Below are 23,458 nucleotides of genomic sequence, written 5' to 3'. Positions count from 1 at the left end.
TCTGTAGGGGCGTTCTTTCATTGGACAGAAGCTGCAATCCAAACGGTGGGAGCTGCTGTGTAACGACACACATGTATACTACAGCAAGAGTATAGACACCTGTGATTATTGTTCAGCGTTAAAACCGGTGGAAATGACAAATGTTAATCTGTTTTTTTAATTATATTTTGATCACGAGTAAATTAATTAATTTAAAAAACTGTTACAAGATTGTACTAGGGTTACTGACACAAGTATAAATGCATACTAGTGCACTGTTCAGACACTTGACACATATTTGCGGATGTGTCATTTTGGCAAATTGGTACTGAAAAAAGGATGAAAATCTCTGTGGTGAAATATAACTTTAAGGAGAGAGAGACAAAGGGTGAGAAAAGAGAGGAAAAAAGCACACACAGGCGGAATACATGTTATGGTTTAATCTGAAAGAGACAGGAGACTGTAGTGGCAGGGGAGAATGTAGTTAAGGTAGCAGTCTGCAGAACGACTTCAGACATCAAAAAGAGGAAGTGAGCAAAGGCAGAGGCAAGACACAGCAGGTCCAGCTGGAGGTGGCAGATGCGAAGTCGAGGATGCGAAGGTTTTCACTGGAATGATCAGAGTGGATAGGATTAGAAAGGAGTACATCAGAGGGGCAGCTCAGGCTGAGCGGTTGGAAGACCAAGTTAGAGAAGCAAGGCTGAGATGGTTTGGACATTTACAGAGTGACGGCAGATATGTTGGACAAAGAATGTCAGCCAGGAGCAGAAGGCAAAGACCCGAAGGCAGATTGGTGTGTGTGTGTGTGTGTGTGTGTGTGTGTATATATATATATATATATATATATATATATATATATATATATATATATATATATATATATATTTTTTTTTTTTTTTTTTTTTTTTTTAAAAAGAGACTCATTGCAGATCAAGTAAACTCTTTATTATAAAACAGCATCAAAAAGTTAGAACCATATAGAATGCAATGCTTTATACTGTATATATAACCCTACAAATAGGGTTGTCATAAAAAACAGGGCTCAATCTACTTGAGCTCAGCTGTCCTATTCATCACTGTAGACATCCATAGCTGTTGACTACACTTGGACTTGTCATCCCTCGTTATGCTCCTTTAACAAAAATCACATATTATTTTATAATTCCAGATGATGACTCAGTTCCTATTCAATGCTAAGGAATCTTCTTTTCTTCGCTGTGTGTGTATATGCGTGGTGACGCCACTCCACATCTGCGGTGACCTCGTTCTCCAGGGTTCCCAGTTTGATCATATACACTAAATAGAAAGAGGACGTGGTGTTAATATTTAACGAGCCCAAAGAAAATTTGTACAGAGCAGAGGATAGTAATCCATTTTTTCTACAACTGGAGTTTCCCCTGATGCTCTTACTTCCAATCAGATCAAAATATCTTTTTTCTTCCTGGTGTTGCACATTAGTATCCAATACATTACACAACACACAATACACTGATTTATATTAAAAATTGAAGCTACATATTTTTACTATACATTTTTAAACTTCCAAAAAAGTTTAGACTACATGTACATAAAAACTGTAGAATGTAAATTTCATGAAAAATACTAAAGCAGCAATGGCACCAACATACCTCAAAAACTTGGGAGGTGGAAAGAAAGTGGTAACCGTATGAATTGGCAACAGCTCAGTAATATGAATGGGTATAAAAAGAGTTTCTCAAAAGTACAAATGGGCAGAGGTTAACCAATCAGAACAACTCTGTGTCTGCCACGGATGGCTGTGATGTTCGGGCCCGGAGGCTGCACTGCATTATGCAGCATGATTCTCATGAATATGACTGCACATGCTCGGCAATGCTTTCAGAAATCATAGTCAAACTAATCACAATTTGAAACAATTTCCACCAGACTAAATTGGACTAAAACACACCATGTTGTTTTAATCCTTAAATCAGGTGTAAATTGCTTTGATGTAATTTTGTAAACCTTTCATTGATCACAAGAAATCCCTCTACTACTGTAAGGACAGCAGCCATGCATTGTCTAGGGTTTTTATTGTGAAAGGTAAAGACAGGAAAAAAAGTCTTTCTCCTATGTATAAAACAAATCAGATTTCTGCTATAGATCAAGTAGTGACAGATGGAAAAACAAAGAATTTCCAGAGAAGATATAACCACGTCAACAATGGTTAATTCAGTCTCTGAAGAGCGGTAACTTTCCATACTTACATTTCATTTCAAACCTGGGCCCTACTTCCGTCAGCTGTATGTTCTTGTGGTCTGTTTTCTTATAGGTGTGATGTCTGTTAAAAATAAATGCATCATATCTTACTCTTTAACCCAAATAGCATTTTGTTTATATGAATTTTCACTTTTGATGCTCACCTGAAAGAGATGAAGTCTTCTTGGTTGGCGAATGTGATCACACGCCTGCTGTCCTCCTTTGGCACTGGAAAAAGATACTTGAGGATATTGGATACCTGCGTGAGTAGAATTAATTAGTTGTACACACAAACAAGCGGTGAGAAAGAATATCCAAGGCATGTGCTGTCCAGCACTCACTCACCCTCTTGCCGAGCCGTGAGGTGAAGTTGTGAAAAATGAGGTGGGGGTAGGCCTCAGACATGGTGCCTATGTCGGGAACATCGTGCCTCATTACCACGTTGTAAAGAGTGAAATAAGCTGTTGGGCCAAATGGCAAATGGCACACCACCAGGCCATCTGTAAATATATAAGAACAAACAAAACTAAGCAAAATAACAAATATTATGGTCAATACTGAGAGTTAAACAAAAACCCAAAACACTCCATTATAAATTTTAAAAGTGCAGAGTTTTCATATTGGTAAAGAAACTGTGTTTGTTTCTCTAGTGTTGACCTAACGTGAAGACTATAGGGCAGCTAGAATGAAGAAAAAAAAAAAAACCAGCAATGCACATGTGCAATGGATGTATGAACAAGCTGTACAATGTGGTCTGAAACCACCAACCAGTTTTAGCACTGTTGGTGGATGTTGTGCATACAGAACACAAAACTACATAGTCCTTTATACCCCATGAAAGCTGAGTGGGAGTAACCATTAAAGCTCTTCTGAACTGAATGTTTCTGTCATATTTGAGCCTGCCTGTAGAGCAAAATGACTGAGTGTGGGGTTAATGAGGGTGGACTTTGCAGCAAAATGAATAAGTGAATAAAGCAAGTATACCTGGCTGTCCTCTTGTCTCATGCACGATGACGAGGTCGGTAACACTGTTAGCTTTGCAGGCTTGTACCAATGCAGGGATCTCATGATTTCCTCTGTTCATTCGCTGGGCCCCAGGGAACATCAACTTTACCTCCTGGAATCACATACAAGATGGGATTCGTGTATTATTGTCAACTCAATTTTTAATGGTCATGGTCTACACTGCTTTTTTTTTTTAAATATATAAAACCCGAACCCCAGGTTGTTATCAATAGCTGGGGCAGCGCCTTATACAGCATCACTGTCTGTATTTGTGCAGCTAAAAGAGAGCAAAAACTTCAGAAGACAGAAGAGTTTACCACCGACCACAAGCCTCAAGAAAAACTCAGAACTACAGCAAGGCATGCAATATGTGGCCAAATTAGGAAAAGCAGCGCAGAAGAGGTGTGTGCATGTCAGGGAGCAGTGACAAAGTGTAAAAAGTCACACATCTGCACAGATCACAAACTCACTAAGGCTACATCTACACCGGATGAATTTGAAAACTGTGTTTTCGTCTAAAAACGCTCCGCATCCACACTATGGTTTTCACAGAGTTGTTTATCCACACTGAAACAACCTAAAATGCTTACATTCCAGTACTGCGCATGTGTGTAAAGTAAGATGATTCGACCTGTGTCATTTCTGTCTGCCATTTATTTACTTTCCAGCCCTTTGAAACATTGTGGCAAAATGTCGAGGAAAAGCACCAAGTTTTTTTAAATGGACTGACAATGAGGTGGAGTTGTTGCTGTGAGTAACACGAGAGTACAAAGTTGCAAAAGCGAGTGAGAATTAAAGAATTTGAAGAAAAGCTATCTGAAGCATGTACAAACTGATATTAATCTTTAATAGGGCTGTCAAAATTGAGAGCAAACAAAACAACTGCTGTATAATTAAGATAGGCCACCACTATTTTAGTTTAATTGGTCATCATATGACTAAAATGTGTCGCTTTGGAGAGCATTTTCAAAAAGCTCAGTTTTCCTTGACCAAAAACGCCATCTGTGGACGGACGGCCAAAACGGAGAGAAAAAGATGCGTTTTCAAACGAAAACGTATTAGTGCGGACATGGCCTAAAGCACATAATACAAATCACTATGGGGTCTGACAAACTACCCAAATCTGTCAGAACTAAAGCCCCTTTTCCATTAGTATCTACTTAGCATGGCTCGCCACAGTTTTCAAGGTTTTCCATTTAGGTCACAGTACCTGGCAGCAGGTACTTTTTTAGTATCTGCTTGCCCTGGGTTCCAAACGATCTGAGCAGGTACTAAAATGTGATGTCGTCAGGCTGCATGCCACCGATTGGCTGGTCAGTAGTGTCACTTGATGAGTCATGACAGTATCTCATTCACGAACATCAGAACCGCCACTTTGGAATCCCAGTAACAAGGGAAATAACTACAAAAAACAACACTGTGGTCCCCTGAGACTGGCGAAAAGTCACAGACCGAGCAGTGGGTATGTTCTTGCCTCGGTGTACACCTTTGCTGTAGCGTCCGTGTCACATAGTAATTACTTTGTGGGACGCTTGGATGCTTTGCTATGACGACAGCCATGCATAACAGGTACTATCCGAATGTAATGGAAAACCAGTCAATCCGAGTCGAGTCGTGGCGAGTCGATCCGAGTAGGTGCTAATGGGAACGGGGCTTATGAGTCCAACTAGCACCATGTAGCCACTTACAGGAGGCAGCTGTCATTTCAATTTTATTAATATATCACACTTGCTGTTTCATGCCATCTATTACTTTTTATTACAATATGTTTTTGCTATTTCTACAATATCTGCATATGATACTGTGGTCAACAAGAACCTATTAATCTGAACAATCCACCTTTTTTCCTTAACCTCCTAAGACCCGAACTCTTTCATGGCATGCATTTTTTCTCTTTGCTATTGTGAGTCACAATTAAGTAATGATGTGCAAAACTCTTTATTTGGTGTCTGAACACAGCAGCATTTTTCTTGAGTACAAAAACAAAATGAGAAACAACAACTGTGCCACTGTATGGCTAATTTGAAAGAGCAAAATTTTGTATTGTGGTCTAACCCAAAATGTGATGTCCACATATGTGGACGCCAGGTCCTAGGAGGTTAAGGCCTAGCTTTACTACGCGTTTTCACATGTTAAATGGCTCACTTGTCTCTCCTTTTCACTCAAACAAACAACAGACTAATGGAAACACACACACACGTTCAAATCAAGCCGACAGACAGAAGCACCCTTCATCCTTTTTTCTCTTTTTGAGTGTAGCTGCTCCCTACACAGACAATCATTTCAGAAGGGGGCAGATATTCAATTTAATTTCAATCAATTTTTATATATATTACTGTAAGGTAAATATAGCTCCTACAATAATACAGAGAAATCCAAAACAATCAAATAATCCCTTATGAGCAAAAACTTGGCGAAAGTGGGAAGGAAAAACTTCCTTTATACAAGAAGAAACCTGTGGCAGGACCAGGCTCAAGGAGGGGCTAGAGAATTGTTGGATTAAAAATTAGTTGTATCCTTCAAAGAGTTTTGAAGCCTGTCAATAAGCCTGCATATCAGTATTTTTTACATTTTAATGCAAATGTCAACAAAAGCACCATGTAACACCATATTTCTAAGTTAGCACTATCTGTGCTATTTATCTTTTCATTCACAGAACTCCATTTAAATTCTTTAATACTGGACCTCCCTTGGTTTTAGACCAGGGCTCGCAAAATTTCAAATCCCTGGTAGCCCTTCGGGCAGGGACTCTTCAGTTTTTGGTAGCCCAAAATAAATTTAAGTAGCCCGAATAAAAAAGAGAGCAATTTTTTGATTGATGTTTTGTTTCCTGTTTTGTTCTGTTACAATATTACAATTATACATTAAAGTATAATATTGTAACGGAAACAAAACATTAATCAAAAAATTGTTGAAACACAAATTACAACATTGTATAAAAATTACAAACATCAGCTTAAATACTTGGTTCTAATTGAACAGAAATTTCTATGAACTTGTAAGAACTGTGTAGGACATGAATCAGTCTGTGTCAGATCCTGAATTTGAAATTTCCACTGAAAAACTGGTCCCAGTGACAAAGGCACTTGTCGACTCAGAAATCGAGGGAAAACCAACGACACACCCGGCAGAACATTATGTTATTTACACGGGTGCACATATGTGGTCCGCATGTGCGCATTCGCTATCAAAATAAAAGACGCGCACCAGATTAGAAGTTGCAACGCGTGTTTGCGTCCATATAAAAGCACTGTTTTTGTCCGCTAGAGTGGGATTTTCACGGCACATTCTGCTCCACATCTCTGTGCGTTCATCATTTGTTTGAAGCCAGCTCACCTCCTGCAACTACTTTTCCGAGAATACGTGCTTCTTTTGTGGTTCGGACTCCTTCTGACATTTGTTTGGAGGTGGAGGAACACCAAAGTAATTGCTTAAAGGAGCTTGCTTCTTCGACATCTTTAAGAGTTCTAAACAAATGTCTGTCCTCCTCCAGAAAATCTTATGTACGCAAACACGCGTTGCAACTTCTTATCTTGTGCGCGTTTTTTATTTTGACAGCGAATGCGCACCTGCGGACCACTTATGTGCAGCCCTGGTTATTTAGCTCGTCATATTGCAGCCACAGAAATTCTTTGTCCATGAAACCATAAAGCTGCACTTTATTTTTGCCTTATAGTCTGATTTGTCATAACTTCTCCGTTTTGCAGTAAGCTTTTCTTTGGCTGTCACTTCTTCACCCTGACCTGTCTTATTTGGCTCAGCAGAACTGAAATGCTTTTACACATGCACTCACATAACGCTCAGCGATTCTCTGCGCGATCAACCTCTCACATGTTTGAGCTTGCTGCGGGAGAGTTCACTTGTCATGTTTGCATAGTAAGCTAACGATTGATAAGACGATGTCAGAGGAATTGGTGCACAAATTATCATCAATCACAGATCAGTGCTGTCGCTCTCTATACACAGTTCGCGCGATTGCAAAGTGAAAGCAAAAAACAAGCGCAAATTCAAACGCGATTTCAATATGTCACATATTGACAGTGGCTCACCGATGCCAATGACATAATTACCCAGCTACATTTCCGAAAGAATGCAAAAGCATTGACATATATTTTTCCTTTCTATGATAGCCCGACGGGCAGGGCAGAGATAGATTTTGGTAGCCCGACTGGCAAGATCGCTAGCCCCGGGACGTCGGGCTAGCGATTTTGCGAGCCCTGTAGACGTTGTTCTATATTTGGAAATTATAAAACATCTCTTTCAATTTTTCATGCGTTTCCATTTTTCATCTGTAATATACAGAAACATCTCTGAAAACTATGAAGAACCAGGGTTGAAATAACTGCACATGCCATTAAATATGTGCTGTAGTAAATGTTTTGTGTTAATTCTGTCATTGAGGTTTTAGATGCCTCTACGTGCTTGTGCTCAGAAAGTGATCTAACCTTGGCAAACATTTTGAGCCTGGAGCTTGGGTCTCTGGATGTAGTGACCATGACTTTAGGATCTTCTACTCCAGCCCATTTATACTCATCATCCACATGAGAGCTGACACCTGCGCGCACAAGAAAACACCAAAATTTATGAGTGAACAAAATGTGAGGAAAACTGACAAAATGCTGCTGATAGTAAGAATTCACGACACTTGCCTTCTGCCCCTTCGTCGTCATACTCCACTAGTTTCTGTAGCTCAAGAGCTTCTTTGCGTATCTCAGTGGGAAGGAGATGATTTTCTGCAGAGAAGTAAAAGATGTTTTACTTCTGTGTGGTCAGAGCATTTTGGTGCCAACTCTGGTCAAGCAAAATGTAGTTGGAAAAAGGATCTTAATGATCACGCCAACCTACCGTCGAGGGCACCCTTCAGCTTCTGCTTTTTCTCCTCTATTGTTCGGAGCCTGTCCTCCTGTGCCTTCCTGTACAGGTACTCCCGCCTCAGTCTCACCTCTCGACGCAGCTACGCAAACATTACACCAAATTACTCCAAAGACAGGCCTCTTAACATAATGACATTACCTTGCAAAATGACATTTGCCACAATATCTGAACATGTCTACACATCTCACACAACTTAGGAAAAATGGGTAAGGGACTTTGTCGAAAGTTAGTGAGAAAACAAGACGAAATTAGAAATAACTTATAATCGTAAAAACTTAATACATAATGGCAGACACATAAGTAGAAAGACTGAACATATCTGAACAGGTCTATGCTTAAATCTTCCTACAGTAAAAATTTTACTTAAGTAAAAAAAAGATAATTTAAATTGAATTAAGGTCACTTTGGACTGGTTCTTATATAACACTAGTTAACTTGAGCACTTAAAGTGTTTCATAACTCGAGCTTCAGCATCTTGCCCAAGGATACGTTGTCTGGACTGGAGCCAGGGATCAAACCGGCAACCTTCTGATTTGTAGAAGACCTGCTCTACTTCCTGAGCCACAGCCACCCCATATAATTAAGGATCTAAAAGCAGTTACTCTAACTTGGAGAAATTTTAAAATGAGGAAGCCACTAACAATTCACTCAGCTCATTAACCTGGATTAAAAGGAATGAAAAGTAGCGCAATAATAGCAGCAACTTCATATAACCCCCCGGAGTTGGGAGTTAAACCCAAGACACTCTTTTTGGAATTAAAAAACAAAACAAAAACAGATGCTGATTTTACGACGACTAAAAGTGCATTGTGATTGTTACTGTTCTAATTTTAACATTCAATCCAGTCCCTTTCTCCGTAGACTTACCCAGTAATTTATTTATACAAATGACTTCAAATGACACTGATGAACAGACTCCTTAAACTGAGAAGAACAGAAGAGTCTGTGGATTTATTTCATTAAACTCTGTGACATAAATGATTAAACAATTCTCAAAAACCCTGGCATTTGAACATAAACCCCACTTTATCTATGTTCTATTTTCAAGGTACACAGACATAAAAGTTCAGTTACAAAAAAAAAAAAGCACATACAGTGTCCCGTTAATTCACATTTAATAACCTACAGGGGTTCTCCCTTCACTGTTCTGTGTCTGGCAATCAAGATTGTATCTTCATCAGTCACATTTTAATGACACATTTGTGAGAATTCACTAAAGGTTACACGTAATTCTCAATTATTTCTTTCTGACACTCCTAAAGTGAGCACAAAATGTCATATTTCTGAGAGCTGCTATCTTTGTTTTGATTAGAAAACTCACGCTTCTTGACCAACGAGCAATTTTTTTTTTCACTCATTACATAGGCTTCGTGGGTTTATTTTTCCCAGTTATACACCAGCCTGTGACGATACAGAAAACGCAGTTGGAACGAAATAAAGCGTTTAAACAGTACTCTAGTATTTCAACATTACCAGTTACAGAACTTTACTGCTGTGCTCTATGGCTCTATGTGAATGCGTGCTAACACTCGGATGGGGAAATGCGCTCGGTACATCCGCCTTGAGCCTGGCTTCTGTGTCAGCTTCGACCTCTACAATCTCCTTTTGGTATCAAACTAAAACACAAATTAACGCTCGCACAAACCTTACAATTTTTTAACTTACCATGATGTGTTTATTGCTAGTAGCTAACCCACGCTACTCACGTGGACACGGAGAGAGAGACGAGCCTACAAAAGTTTGCGCCATTGGCTGAAAGAAGGACCAATGGCAAACGTCGATACTGACTTGTACTGTACTGTACTGACTCATTTTTCAAATTAAAAGCCAAATAATTATTTTTCTTCTTTCTCTTTTTTGTCTTTCTTTCTTTCTTTTTTTTTTTTTACCGACAAACTTGTGAATAAACAGACACATAAATCCACCAGGTTGTAGTTAGAACGAAGTTTTTCTCTTGAGGATTAAAGATAAGATAAGATAAAACTTTATTAATCCCTCGGGTGGGTTCCTCTGGGAAATTCGGTTTCCAAAAGCACAGCACCGACAGAAGTTACAGAGTTACAGAATATAATATTTTATATATATATATATATATATATATATATATATATATATATATATATATATATATATATATATATACACACACACACACACACACACACACATATATATAAATAAAATATACGAAGGGGATAAATAGAATAAATAGGAATAAAAATAAAAATACAAGTGAATTGCACATTTCAAGTATCAAGTAAATCATCCCCTCACCATGAAAGGCAGGCAACATCTCTGTGGCCAAATATTTCCTGTCAGTTGCCATTAAAAGCACCTCTTCCTGTTTAATAAATTAGACTTGAGTATAATCAGATTCGGTGTTTGGATCATGCATATTCTGATTTCAGTATTTCTTTTGGCAACAGGTAAGCGTACACATCATCATTACAGAGAACTTGAAATCATATCTTAGAGCTTAAATATTTGTTTTTGTAGATTATTATAGTGCCTGTCTGAGCCACTAACGGAAGTAGATTAAACTATGCATCAGTGCCATTCGGTATATGATGAAGGAAAATTATCTTCTATCATTTAGAGGTACACAATTTATTTTGCATAATTACATTTAGTGATATTATTATTATTTAAAACTGTGAGAAAGAATAAACATAAACTATCAACTTGTACTTTATCTTGTAATCTGTTTATGTGGGCTTTTAGAGTATTGTTATTGTATTACTTAGTACTGGCTATTACTAATATATCTTAGTACATGAGTATTAACAGGTCAGTATGAAACAGTATGGCTTAACAAAACAAAAAAAAACCCCATTCCTATTCAAATGAATATCTACAAGTACTGGAATGAAACTGAGTGAAAAACAACCAACATCAAGAGGAAAACTTTAGTGGAGCCCCAGAAAAAATTTAAAAATTATTTCCACACCTAAACAATGTCACTGTGCAGGTACCTGTGAGGCATTGTTTTGGCAGAAGCTGACATGTCCTTATGAAGTGAAGTACAAGAGCCTTCTGAGGGTTTGGTGTCAGCAGAACTCTGCCGAGTGCTGCACCGGCCTCACCTTCAGTCACAGTGAACGCTTGGTGGATGGAGGGAAACTGAAGGTGACCCAGGATGTGAGCTCCTTCACTGTGGAAGTGTTGGAGCCAAACCACAAACAAGGAGTGTACTGGTGTGGTTTGCTGAGCAGGAATGGCACCATCATCAAGCTGGCTGAAGGCTACATCCACAACTGTAAGCATAAGATGATATTTCAATGTTATGTGCATGTTAAGCTTTCATAATTTAAAAAATTACAAAAGGTGATGTTCTAATATGAGTATTTATGGGAGTCATAGTTTTCTATGATTGTAAGCCCAGTTAAGATTTGGGACTGTTGCTCAGCACTTTGTGTTAACTAGGATTTCTGGGATTAGTTCCTAATTTTGCACACCCCAAATTTTGTTTGGTTAGATTAGCATAAATTAATAATAGGCCAGGTGGTAAACATAACTAGCCATATATTAATCTCTGGAGATGGTGGAGACCAAAGTGGAGTTAGTAACATAGTGTTTGTGTTGCAGTGTGTCAGCTGGATGTGCAAACAGATATTAAAACACTGACAAGTCAGTAGTTTCCCTGTTCTAGTGCCAAAAATGTGGATAAGCAAGTAAATGTCATTATAGTGCTCATGGGCTTCACAACATGTATACAAACCACATGCTTTTTCTGAAACCCCCTGCAGCTACTGCTTCATATATCTGGAGCTTAATTCGCTGGATTCTGCTCCCTCTGCTGCCCATAGTGACCACACTTACCCGCATGTACCTGAAAAGTAAGATATTTTTATACCTCACCACAACAGACACACAGTTATTGCACTGAAGCTAAAGTTAGAAAAATTGTGCTGTGTGACACAACTACATGAAGTATAAAACTTAGAAAACATCTATCTATCCATCCATCCTGTTCTCATTCCTTTCAGATTATAATTCAATTTTATTTATTCAGCACCAAATCACAACAACAGTGGCTTCAATGTGCTTTATATTGTAAGATAGACCCTACAATAATACATACAGAGAAAAACCCAACAATCACATGACCCCCTATGAGCAAGCACTTTGGCGACTGCAGGAAGGAAAAAAGTCGCCTTTAACAGGAAGAAACCTCCTGCAGAATCGGGCTCAGGGAGGGGCGGGCATCTGCCTTGACCAGTTGGGAAGAGGGAAGGAAGACAGGAGCACAACAACAACAACACAGCAATTTATTGGATTTTGAGAGTTAAAAGATTTATACATGTTAACTTTTAGTGGAGCTTAGAGCTGTTGATATATTAAAAACAAAGAAAACAAAAAGAACAGTTTTACAATATTATCATTCATGTATACATCATATTTTTAAGAATCACTTTAATTTTGGCACCTCTGCAAATTATGTGGGATGAGAGCTTTTAAAAGATGCAAATGTGTCTTAAATGCCTAAACGGGGCTGGGATAGGCTCCAGCACCCCCGCGACCCTGAAAAGGATAAGCGGAAGCGAATGGATGGATGGGGTGGATGTAAGTCAGAAGGAAGGTTGGTGGTTCTCTGGCTGTTACAGTCTGCATGCCAAAGCATCCTTGGGCAAGACACTAAACCACAAGTTACTTTCCAGTGTATGAATGTTAATGAAAGTACTCAGTTATAGAAAAAAAGTGCGTGTTAATATAAAGTGCTCAAGTAGAGAAACGCCATGTAAGAACCAGCAGTTACACTGATAATGTTCAGCACAAACATCTGTTTCTGGTGGTGGTCTTCTTATGTTTGGTTGATGTCATTAAAATGCTGTCTGAAGCAGGTAGGACCCAAAATGCAGCACTCCCAGGTGGAACTAAACTCAGAAACACAGCTTTATTGCTGGAATTACAGTAGACATTAATCTGGAGAATGGAGACAGCCAGCACAACGTGGAACGGAGGAGAACACAGGGAATATATACACAAGGGCTGTGTCCCAATTAAGAGACCGCACGCTTGGAATACGTGCAGTATGCATACTACATACGGTGCGTACTATAAGTACGGGAAGTGCGGAAGTGAGAGGCTTGTGAAATGGTACGGTCTAGCCTTCGTCGTGCTGCTCAGGTTGCCTCGCAACCATGATACTAACTGCGAGAAACGTTTCATACAGCATTGTTTGACAGAAATGAAGGAGAAAAAGTGTTTTTTTTGGTCATTAATTTTTTTCATGACATCACTTTGATCAGTTGAGTATCTGAGGCTGAGACCACAGGACTGTAAAACCTGATTGTTGGGCTTCATTTCTCTACTAAACAGTCATTTCAAGATTAGTTAGTAAATAACAATTAGCTAATGTTGTGCATGAGACTAAAGTCATCTCACTGTGGTAATGTAAATATAATATGGCCAATATTATATTTATTGTCAGATTATTATGATATATATATATATTACAGGATATATTACAGCAGTGAGCTTGAACTCTGTGTCAAAGATTCAAGTTGCAGTTATTTATGTCCTATCACCTTAAATCTTCACTCAAAGACAAGTATCTCTGACAGTGTATATATAGATGTATTATATATAAGAGACAAATATTGTTTGTTTAATATGTTGGCATTATTACATTTGGCTCAATGCTTACATATATGTGTAAAAAGAAAATGTACGAGCTGTGATAACTGTTTCTGATAGAATGAAGAGTAGGCTGATATATTAAATATCCCTTTATTGGGTGAGAAAATCAGACCATGTCATAACTGCTTTAGGTCATACAGAATAGATATCAGAGCCTTAAACAGGCTGGCTTCTGCTAAATGGGTCAAACTGGGCAGAAAGTATACAAACACATAACATCCTTATAGAATACCTCAGAATATATAAAGCATATAAACAATTACAGCAATATGATGCAACAAACACAGCAGTGCTACAAAATACTCAAAGCTTCATAGAACTGAAACAAACATTTATTTTTAGCTCCATTCTGCTGCTGATACATACTTTAGGTTTCTGAACATTAAACTTGTTGCTGCCTTTCATAGTGTTCAACTTGAAGGCCCTGAGTACTTTCTCCCACACTGAAAACACTGGAATGATAAAATTATTTGAACATTACCTAATAAGACTGATTCAGGACTGACAATTAGTTATTTTAAACTTTCCTAGCAGTCCTTCACAAACAGGGAACAGTCTGTCTATTCTCTCCATCTGTCACCTGCTGCTGGCTCTTCCTCCTCCTCTTCCTCACACACTGCTGAGTTTGTCCTGGTGGCTCATCAGGGGTGCAAAGCCTCACAGATGATGTGCAGCAGTGGGTCCCTCAGTCTGTCCTCACTCTGGACACTTGCAGTTGTCACACATGGAAATCAAATGTGTGATAAGCTGCAGGATTCAAACACAAGTGTAACTTATAAATACATGTTCATACTTTTATTCCACAATCAGAGAGAAAGAAAAGGGGAGAGAGTGCAGGACAGACAGACAGGTGGCAGTCTCAGGTGTATACACTACAAAACAGCACCAGAGAAGGACGATTTAGTGTTTGTGTTATTACGAAACAAGAAGAGTTCCCAGATGGTGCAGGGGACACATGTGTGACTCCTGTGATTAAAGCATCTTTCTTTCAGCTTAACGAGTGAACCGTCAGCTCGTTCAAACACACGTTAAAGTCCGTTTGGCTCGACACCACCGAACAGAGGCAGCAATATAACATAGCTAACATTAACAGTGCAGTGAATCCTGCTTGTGCCGTGATTCAGGACTGCAAACTGAGCAGCATCACTGACTTTCAGCTTGTTGTGTTTGTGGATATATGACTGACTTTAATTATCCATAAAATCATCACATTCTCTGTAGGATTAAGGTCAACTGTTGAACGGTGTATATTTTAAAGTAAAGGCTCTAAACCAAGTTAACGCTGAAAGTACAAACATCGCTAATGTCACATAACTTTGCCGACATGTGGCCAACAGTAATGTTTTGATGTTCTTCATTATTAAACATTCGCACATAAATAAGTGACATGATATTCACTCTTCGGCCGCTCCGCTTCTGCCGTCTGCCGTGTTTTGCGGCAAAACTATCCACACCCACCGCCGCTCTATGAATTGTGGGATATATGGGACCACGAAGCGTGCACCGGACGACGCTTGATGTTTGGGGAAATCGACGGCACATTTGGAGTCTCAAAATGCATACTCCATGCATGCGGTCTCTGAATTGGGACACAGCCAATGAGGATAACCAGGGAGACGGGCCACAGGCGGGAACACAGCTGTCACTAATCTGAGTGATGAGACAGGCGAAGCAAAACTGAAAATAATACACATGAAACAGAAGACTATCAAAATAAAACAGGAAATAACAAACTTGACAGAGCAACAGGAGAATAAACACACAAAGACAGGACTGACTAGGGAGGAAAGAAAGGAAACACAAAAGATGATAACTAAACATTGCCTAACCTAATAAGGAACACAGAATGGAAATAAAGGGAAACTAAGTTAACCAAACAAGAAACCAAAAATAGAGATAATGAAACTCAGAGGCACAGGAAAAAAGAAAAGAAGGAGACTATGGAGATCCAACCCAAATCTCATCTTAACCTAGGATGAACCAAAAAAAAAAAACCTATAGAACAGGACAACAGAATTATAATACAAAGATATGGAAAAAGAAATGAGAACAAACCCCAAGACCTCCCAAATTCAAAACTTGGGGTCAACGACCTAGACCATGACAGCTGAAAATGAAATTAAGAATATCATGTTTGATGAAATTAGTCAGATGAAATCTTTGTTTGCACATTCTGGATTCAGGTTCTTCACCATCAGCTGTAGAGACAGGCCTTCATTTATTCATTTATGTTCTTCACTTCTAATGAGTCCTTCAGATAATAAATGATGGTAAGGGAAGATATTTGTGCTGCGTGAGATGAACCATTTTGCAATGTAAGAATTTTAGCGCTTGTTTTAATATTTCATGAATAATAAACAATGGTCACTGCATCGTGTTGTAGCATGTAACCATGGTGGGTTCACTAAACTCTCTGACTTTTCTTTCATAGCAACAAAAAAACACCTTTTTAAGGTAAACTTAAACTTTCCATATCTTGAAACATTTCAACAGCATGAAGAGTTACAGGTGTTACATCTTTTTCTGGTCTTCCCTCAGAAAGCAGATGGACTTTATGACGACGTGGGCAGAGCTGTGACTGAGCAGGAGTATGAAAATGCAGAATCTCTGCTGTGAAATGCTGGCACGAGGAGCGTTGGCAGAGTCTTTACATGTAATGGAATAACTGAATTATTCAATCTGAAATTCTAATCAATTACTGAGAAAAAACAACAGTTAAATTACAATTGCCAATGAAAATGTTCAATTCAAATCATTTTTTTTAAATAGAGCAACAATTCACAGCAGGAGTGGCTTCACAGTTCTGTATATTGTTAGCCAATGACCCTACATATGGTTTTCACAAAATGTCCAACTGTAAGCTGGCTAATGTGAAGCATAAAGTTTCTTTGCACTGTTTTGAAGCCACCAGGGGTTGATACCTGTGGTTGTTAAAAGACATTCTTTGGAGGTCTGTGGGGAAATGGTCCTCGGACTTATATACTGTTGGCACTTTTCTGATTAGTCTGTAGACTCAGCCATTCATTTCGAGTCATGCTGAATAAAACTTCATTTTTCTCCCAAATTACAGATTCTGATTCATGTTGATGGTAATATATTTTAAAAAGTATTTTATATATGAAGATAGAAGTTTGCAGTCATTATATATGCTCAAATCTTGGACCATGAAGTTTTTTTAAAATGGAAAATGGAGGTAGTTAAGCAAGAAATGTTCTAAAAATATGCTGTTTTGAGACGGAATGACCAAAGAGTGTCAGCGACCTCTTCTTTAATATTTTTGTAAGTTTTCTCATACATTTTCACTTTAACTTTGGAGAACATTCACAGATTGTTTACAAAAGATTTCGGCATGCATGTTACTCATTGGTTTGTGAAGCAGTATGTTATAAAAACCTGAGCTGAGCTTTTTCACCATCACCTTGGATTTTGAAAGTGGATATAGCGAATGAGGAATGGATATGACAATACTATCAAAGACATTACATATTTATTGCTTGTCAACTTGTACTCTAATAATAATAGGGGTGGGTTTTTATAATCGATTTATCGATTAAAAACGATTCTGGCTTGGATAACGTAAAATCGATTCATTAAAATCCTGAATCGCTTTTTTAATATAAATTTATTTTGCCCGAAATGCCAGAATCTCTGGTGAAATCCCCCAAATTTCAACAACCACCAAACAGCTAAGACAGTAAATGAGAGCAGGAACACGGATTCTGCACATAGACTTAAACACACAGCGCAACCTGCGGATCAGAATCAGTTAGATATCGCCTTTCTCACAGTCGGGGCTGAAAGCCGACAGCTCGCTGATTCTGATCTGTCGGCTGGTCCACGCTTTGTGTTCACGCCCTTTATGCGCTGATTCTAAAGCTGTTAGTTTGATCTCTCTCCAAACAATATTGACCGAACCAGCAGCAAAAGAAGATCCAAACTACGCTTAAACATCGTCATGTATTCACTCTGACTTTTGCTGTTTTGCTTCGACCACGATGCACAGCTCTCTGTACTTCAACAACAGTTTCCCGTCTAAAAATCTGTTTTCTTCATTATTCGCTTGCTTGTTACTAGAGATGGACCGATCTGATATTACGTATCGGTATCGGTCCGATACTGACCTAAATTACTGGATCGGATATCGGAGAAAAATAAAAAATGTAATCCGATCCATTAAATATCACGAAAGCACCTCACAAAACTTGCAACACACCATAACTCACCTCAGAACGTTAGCACGTCGGAGCAGTATGCATCACGTGATAGAGCGGCTGTGGCATGCGGGACCTGTTGGTGGTCTGGATAGCATTTGGAGCTTCGCTAGCAACCCGGCATTTCATCTCCGACAAAGTTATCCCAAGAGAAGTAAAGCAAGTGTTTAAGTCCATCTCTGAATGTTTGTAAAGCATTCCTGTGTTAAGCTTAACAAGTGATATATGGAGCGACTGCCTCTTCTTGCTGCTACTTCAATCATGAAACTGCTTAACGATCAGCTGATCGGCTTTTCTGTCGCGAGTCCGTGTCTCTAGTTTGCTTTTGGCCCACTTTGCACCAGAAAGAGGAAACCAGCGGATAAACAACAGCAGCACGTTTAAGCTTGATCAGCTGTTGTTAGAATTTATTTAATATTACTTTCTACTCGAGGATCTTTTTCTAGTAGCTGATGCTGGTAACTGTGCAGGGGCGGATCTAGCAAAGTTTAGCCAGGGGGGCCGATAGGGCATTAACAGGGAAAAGGGGGCACAAAGACATACTTTTCTTTCTTATTCTCATTTAAAATGTCTAGCTTTTAATAAATAATTATCTTACACCCAAAGTTTTAATTTGATGTAAAATGAATAGAAGTCAATTACTGTATATAGTGACTATTAAGTCTAATATATATACCCTAGTAAGCTATAGTACTTTTTCCTTTGGGAAGGTACCATCTGTGCAGTCTGCAATTTTGTTGAAGAAAGATGTTGAATCTATTTAATATTTCTTGAAAAATAATTGATTTCTGTGCATTTTTTTTCACACTGCATCAAATTAAGGTTGATTACGTCGATTAAGCATCATGAGGTGGAGCGTGAGGGGTGGTTCCCTATTTTTTATTTATTTATTTTTGTTGTTGCTGGGAGTTGGAACCCTATTAGTTAGGTTGCTTAATATTTATGCTAAGTACTCTTTAAAATACCAGAATAGGGAGGATGGTGTAGGTTTAAGTTTATTAGATTGATCAGTATTGCTGTACTATGAAATTTTTTTTTTTTGCATACAGGTATAACAGAATAGCTTTAGTGTAGTTGTTGTTTTAAACTTGAGTATGAACTTATACAAAATGCAGCAAGATATTTAAAAAACAGTTTTGTTTATTAAAAAACACTATATCGGATTCATATCGGTATCGGCAGATATCCAAATTTATGATATCGGTATCGGTATCGGACATAAAAAAGTGGTATCGTGCCATCTCTACTTGTTACGCACAGGTCTACCGTTGTTTACAGCGCTGTCGGCCGACGTTTTTTTTTTTTTCGTTTTATATACTTCCGAAAAGAAAACCTAATTTCTGCCGTTCAATACTGAACAAATTTAAACTTTTTAAAATTATGCAAAATGCAAAACTCTTAGCCGTGTCTCTACGAAAACCGCTGGAACTTCAGAGGTAATGTTCATGTGTTGATTAATGGTTTTCTTTCGTTTTTGATGTACTGCAGAATATTTTTATAAAATCCCAGGCCAGGAAAATCACCTTCATGTTTTTCTGTGTTTTATCTTCAGCTACTTTGACACAAAGGCATCTGCTGTGATGCTCGCACCTTTGATAAAGTCTTGCGTGTGTCAGCTTCCTTTTTATAGATACAAAAATATGTAAATGTACTGATCTGAATTATGATATATCTGACTGTCAAAATTTCCTAGAATCAAATCGAATTGAATCGAATCGAATTAAATCGAATCGTGGATCGAATCGATTCGGGACCTTGTGAATCGGAATTGAATCGATTCTAGAAATCAGTGACGATACCCAGCCCTAAATAATAACCATAATTTACAAACTGAAATTTTGTTTTATTCAAAATGACCTGAAACTGATGACTGAGCACATAATGTCATCAGGAATGTTTTTCTGATGACGCATAGCATAACAGACTTCCATAATATCAATAGCCACATTGCATTAATAATGTACACTTTAGTCCCAGAAGTGTCATCTAACCTATACTTGTAACAACAGCCAGCTTCACGCATTACATAATAACTTTGCTAAAATCCTATGTAGGGTATCTACCTTATAATGTGAAGCAGCATAGTGAGAACACAGTTGCTGTACTATAATGTCATGTTAAAGTACATAACCGTCCCAGTCATGGTGTTTGTTTCCCCTCATTGTTTGGAATTCAAAGTCAAAAGTCAAAGTCAACTTTATTTGTCAATTCTGCCACATGTACAGGACATACAGAGAATAGAAATTTCGTTACTCTCAAACCCTAGATGAAATAGCAAATGAACATTTAAATATGAACATTTAAATATAAGAGAGTGATTAAAAAATGCAAATAAAATAATTAAAAAGTAAAAATTTTAATAAATACAATACAATTTAACAAGAAAGCTATGCAATATACAATATTCAGGTAAGGGTAAATGACATTGAGTGTAAACCAGGCAGAGTAGTGCAAATAAGCAAATAGTGCAAATGGAGATTTAGTAATATACGGTAAGAGATAGTATAACAACAAAGTCTTATGAGGTAATGGCAGTCCAATGCTCCACAAAGTGACTCGTAACTGGTGCAGGCCAGTGAGTGAGTCAGAGAGAGTGTGTGTGTGTGTGTGTGTGTGTGTGTGTGTGTGTGTGTGTGTGTGACAGAGTTCAGTGAGACCATGGAGGAGAAGAGGGGAGAGGGGGCAGAATCGGGAGGGAGTTAAGCTTCCTGACAGCCTGATGGATGAAGCTGTCCTTCAGTCTGCTGGTCCTGGCCTGGAGACTCCGCAGTCTCCTCCCTGACGGCAGCAGCTTGAAGAAGCTTTGCATTGGGTGCGTGGGATCAGCCGCTATGCAAAGGGCTTTTTTAGTGAGACGGGTGCTGTAAATGTCCTGGAGGGAGGGGAGAGAGACACCAATGATCCTCTCTGCAGCTCTCACTATGCGTTGGAGGGTTCTATGACAGGACGCATTGCAGGCTCCAAACCACACAGTGATGCAGCTTGACAGGATGCTCTCGATGGTGCCTCTGTAGAAAGTGTACATGGGCTGGTGCTCCTGCTCTTCTTAGTTTGCGGAGAAAGAAGAGACGCTGCTGTGATTTCTTGGCCAGTACTGTGGTGTTGTACGTCCAGGAGAGATCCTCTGTGATGTGCACACCCAAGAACTTGGTGCTGCTCACTCTCTCCACAGACGCTCCGTCAATGGTCAGAGGAGCATGTTGGGTGTGCATTCTCCTGAAGTCCACAACAATCTCCTTCGTCTTCTCCACATTCAGAGAGAGATTGTTGTCAACACACCACGTGGCCAGGCGTCTCACCTCACTTCTGTAGTCGGTCTCATCCCTGTTGCTAATGAGACCCACCACCGTTGTGTCGTCCACAAACTTGATGAAGAGGTTGGAGCTGTATGATGGAGTGCAGTCATGGGTCAGCAGAGTGAAGAGGAGGGGGCTCAGCACACATCCCTGCGGGGCCCCCGTGTTTAAAATGATGGTGCTGGATGTATTACTGCCGACCCGTACTGCTTGAGGTCTTCCGGTGAGGAAATCCAACAGCCAGTTGCACAGTGAGGTGTTGAGCCCCAGCTGGACCAGTTTTTGAGTGAGCTGTTGGGGGATTATAGTGTTGAATGCTGAACTGAAATCTATGAACAGCATTCGAACATATGAGTCATTTTTGTCCAGGTGTGTGAGTGCTGAGTGGAGTGCAGTGGAGATGGCATCATCGGTTGAGCCGATACGCAAACTGGAAGGGATCCAGGGAGGGGGGCAGGACAGTCTTGATGTGTTTCATGACTAGTCGTTCGAAGCACTTCATCAGGATGGGAGTAAGTGCAACAGGACGGTAGTCATTAAAGCAGGAGGGAGATGACTTTTTTGGAACTGGAATGATTGTGGTGGCTTTAAAACATGTGGGGACGACAGCCTGGATGAGTGATATGTTGAAGATGTCTGTGAAGACATCAGTGAGTTCCACTGCACAGTCTCTCAGTACACGACCAGGAATGTTGTCAGGACCCGGAGCTTTACGTGCATTGATCCTGCTGAGGGATCTCCTCACGCTGTCCGGGGACAGAGTCATCACCTGGTCACCAGGAGGGGGTGGGGTCTTCTGTGCAGTGGTGCTGTTTTGGACTTCAAAGCGAGCAAAGAAAGTATTCAGCTCGTTCAGCAGGGGGATAGTGCTATCACAGGTCTGTGGTGGGGGCTTGTAATCTGTGATGGTCTGAATGCCCCGCCACAGGCTCCGTGAGTCTCTGCTGTCTTTGAAGTGATGAGATATTTTCCTGGAGTACTGTCTCTTAGCCTCTCTGATGCCACGGGAAAGGTTGGCCCTAGCTGTCCTCAGGCTCGCCTCGTCACCATCTCTGAAGGCAACATTCCGAGCTTTCAGCAGCCTGTAGACCTCTCCTGTCATCCATGGTTTTTGATTTGCCCGGACAGTTATGGTTTTCGTGACTGTTACATCCTCAATACACTTGTTGATGTAGGCAGTAACAGTCTCTGCGTACTCCTGGAGGTCAGTGGTGTTGTTATAGGTGGCAGCCTGCTTAAACATGTTCCAGTCTGTGGTGTTAAAGCAGTCCTGTAAAGCCTCCGAAGACCCTTCTGGCCACACTTGTATCCGCTTACGAACCGGTTTGGTGGTTTTAACGAGCGGTCTGTAAGCAGGCATTAGCATGACAGTGATATGGTCTGAGGCGCCGAGGTGGGGGAGGGGAAAAGCTTTGTAGGCTCCTCTCTGAATTGAATTGAACATTCGGTCTTTTTATTTACATAGTTCCAAATCACAACAGCAATTGCTTCAAGGGGCTTCAATATGTTCATATGACGAGACACACACATCTTTTTTATGAAGAAATAAGTTTGCATTTATTGGACAAACCAAACATAAGCAAACTCACACATAGTGTAAAGATGGACCATGTCATGGGGTGACAAATGAAGGGTTTCATTCCAAAATGCTGTACAACCATTAGGAGGAAAAAACAAACAAACAAACAAACAAAAAAAAAACCCAGTATTTTAAAGAGCACATCATTCATTCAGAAATCTTATTACTTTAGTCACAACAACCCCCTAATGAAGCTGTATTTATTTCATGGAGATGACATTATTCCCACATGCTGTACATTTCATTTTGGAACAAAGCTCTTCAAATATATCTTTTTATTTTTACACTTTTTACATTCTTTTCTTGCTGTACATTTTAAGTCTCATGCTTTGCTTGAAACTGTGGTGTCAGCATTTATCCTCAATCACATGACGAGAGACAATAAAAAGAAGAGCATACAGTATTCAGGATCAATGCTGCATAGTTTCAACTTTGGAATAACACAATTACCTTTTTGTAAACTGTGTGTATATGTGATGGAAAACCATATTAAAGCTGTCAAAAGAATACATGCGATGTATCTTGGAAGCTTCACTTCTTTGAAAAATTTCAGTATTGGGAGACGATGCATGTCATCACGAGTCCATCAAGAGCAGCTGAAATAAACAAAGGTGGAGCAGTTCATACCATCGCAGAGTTTCTTAAGAAGCTCTGGC

The 23,458-nt window shown here is 39.4% G+C and overlaps 1 protein-coding gene across 1 annotated transcript; it reads right to left on the bottom strand.

Annotated features, from left to right (window-relative positions):
* Nucleotides 1-909: 909 nt before the first annotated feature.
* Nucleotides 910-9,870, bottom strand: imp4 (IMP U3 small nucleolar ribonucleoprotein 4). Its single transcript, XM_080894730.1, has 9 exons — nt 9,742-9,870; nt 8,047-8,155; nt 7,851-7,934; nt 7,647-7,756; nt 3,181-3,313; nt 2,542-2,696; nt 2,361-2,455; nt 2,205-2,278; nt 910-1,275 (listed from the first exon to the last, which is right to left on the bottom strand). The coding sequence occupies exons 1-9, from the start codon at nt 9,742-9,744 to the stop codon at nt 1,163-1,165; spliced, it is 876 nt and encodes a 291-aa protein (XP_080750856.1). The 5' UTR covers nt 9,745-9,870; the 3' UTR covers nt 910-1,162.
* Nucleotides 9,871-23,458: the final 13,588 nt, after the last annotated feature.

This window comes from Rhamphochromis sp. 'chilingali' (assembly GCF_963969265.1).
Source record: "Rhamphochromis sp. 'chilingali' genome assembly, chromosome: 10".
Taxonomy (NCBI): Eukaryota; Metazoa; Chordata; class Actinopteri; order Cichliformes; family Cichlidae; genus Rhamphochromis; species Rhamphochromis sp. 'chilingali'.
The sequence above is the reverse complement of the archived record's forward strand: the minus strand, read 5'-3'. Positions and strand labels throughout refer to the sequence as shown.

Coding starts and splice junctions, on each gene's coding strand:
- imp4 (XM_080894730.1), bottom strand. Junction 7,757..7,850: donor TGACGACGAAGGGGCAGAAG/GCAAGTGTCGTG, acceptor TTGTGCGCGCAG/GTGTCAGCTCTCATGTGGAT. Junction 2,279..2,360: donor GAAGACTTCATCTCTTTCAG/GTGAGCATCAAA, acceptor TATTTTTAACAG/ACATCACACCTATAAGAAAA.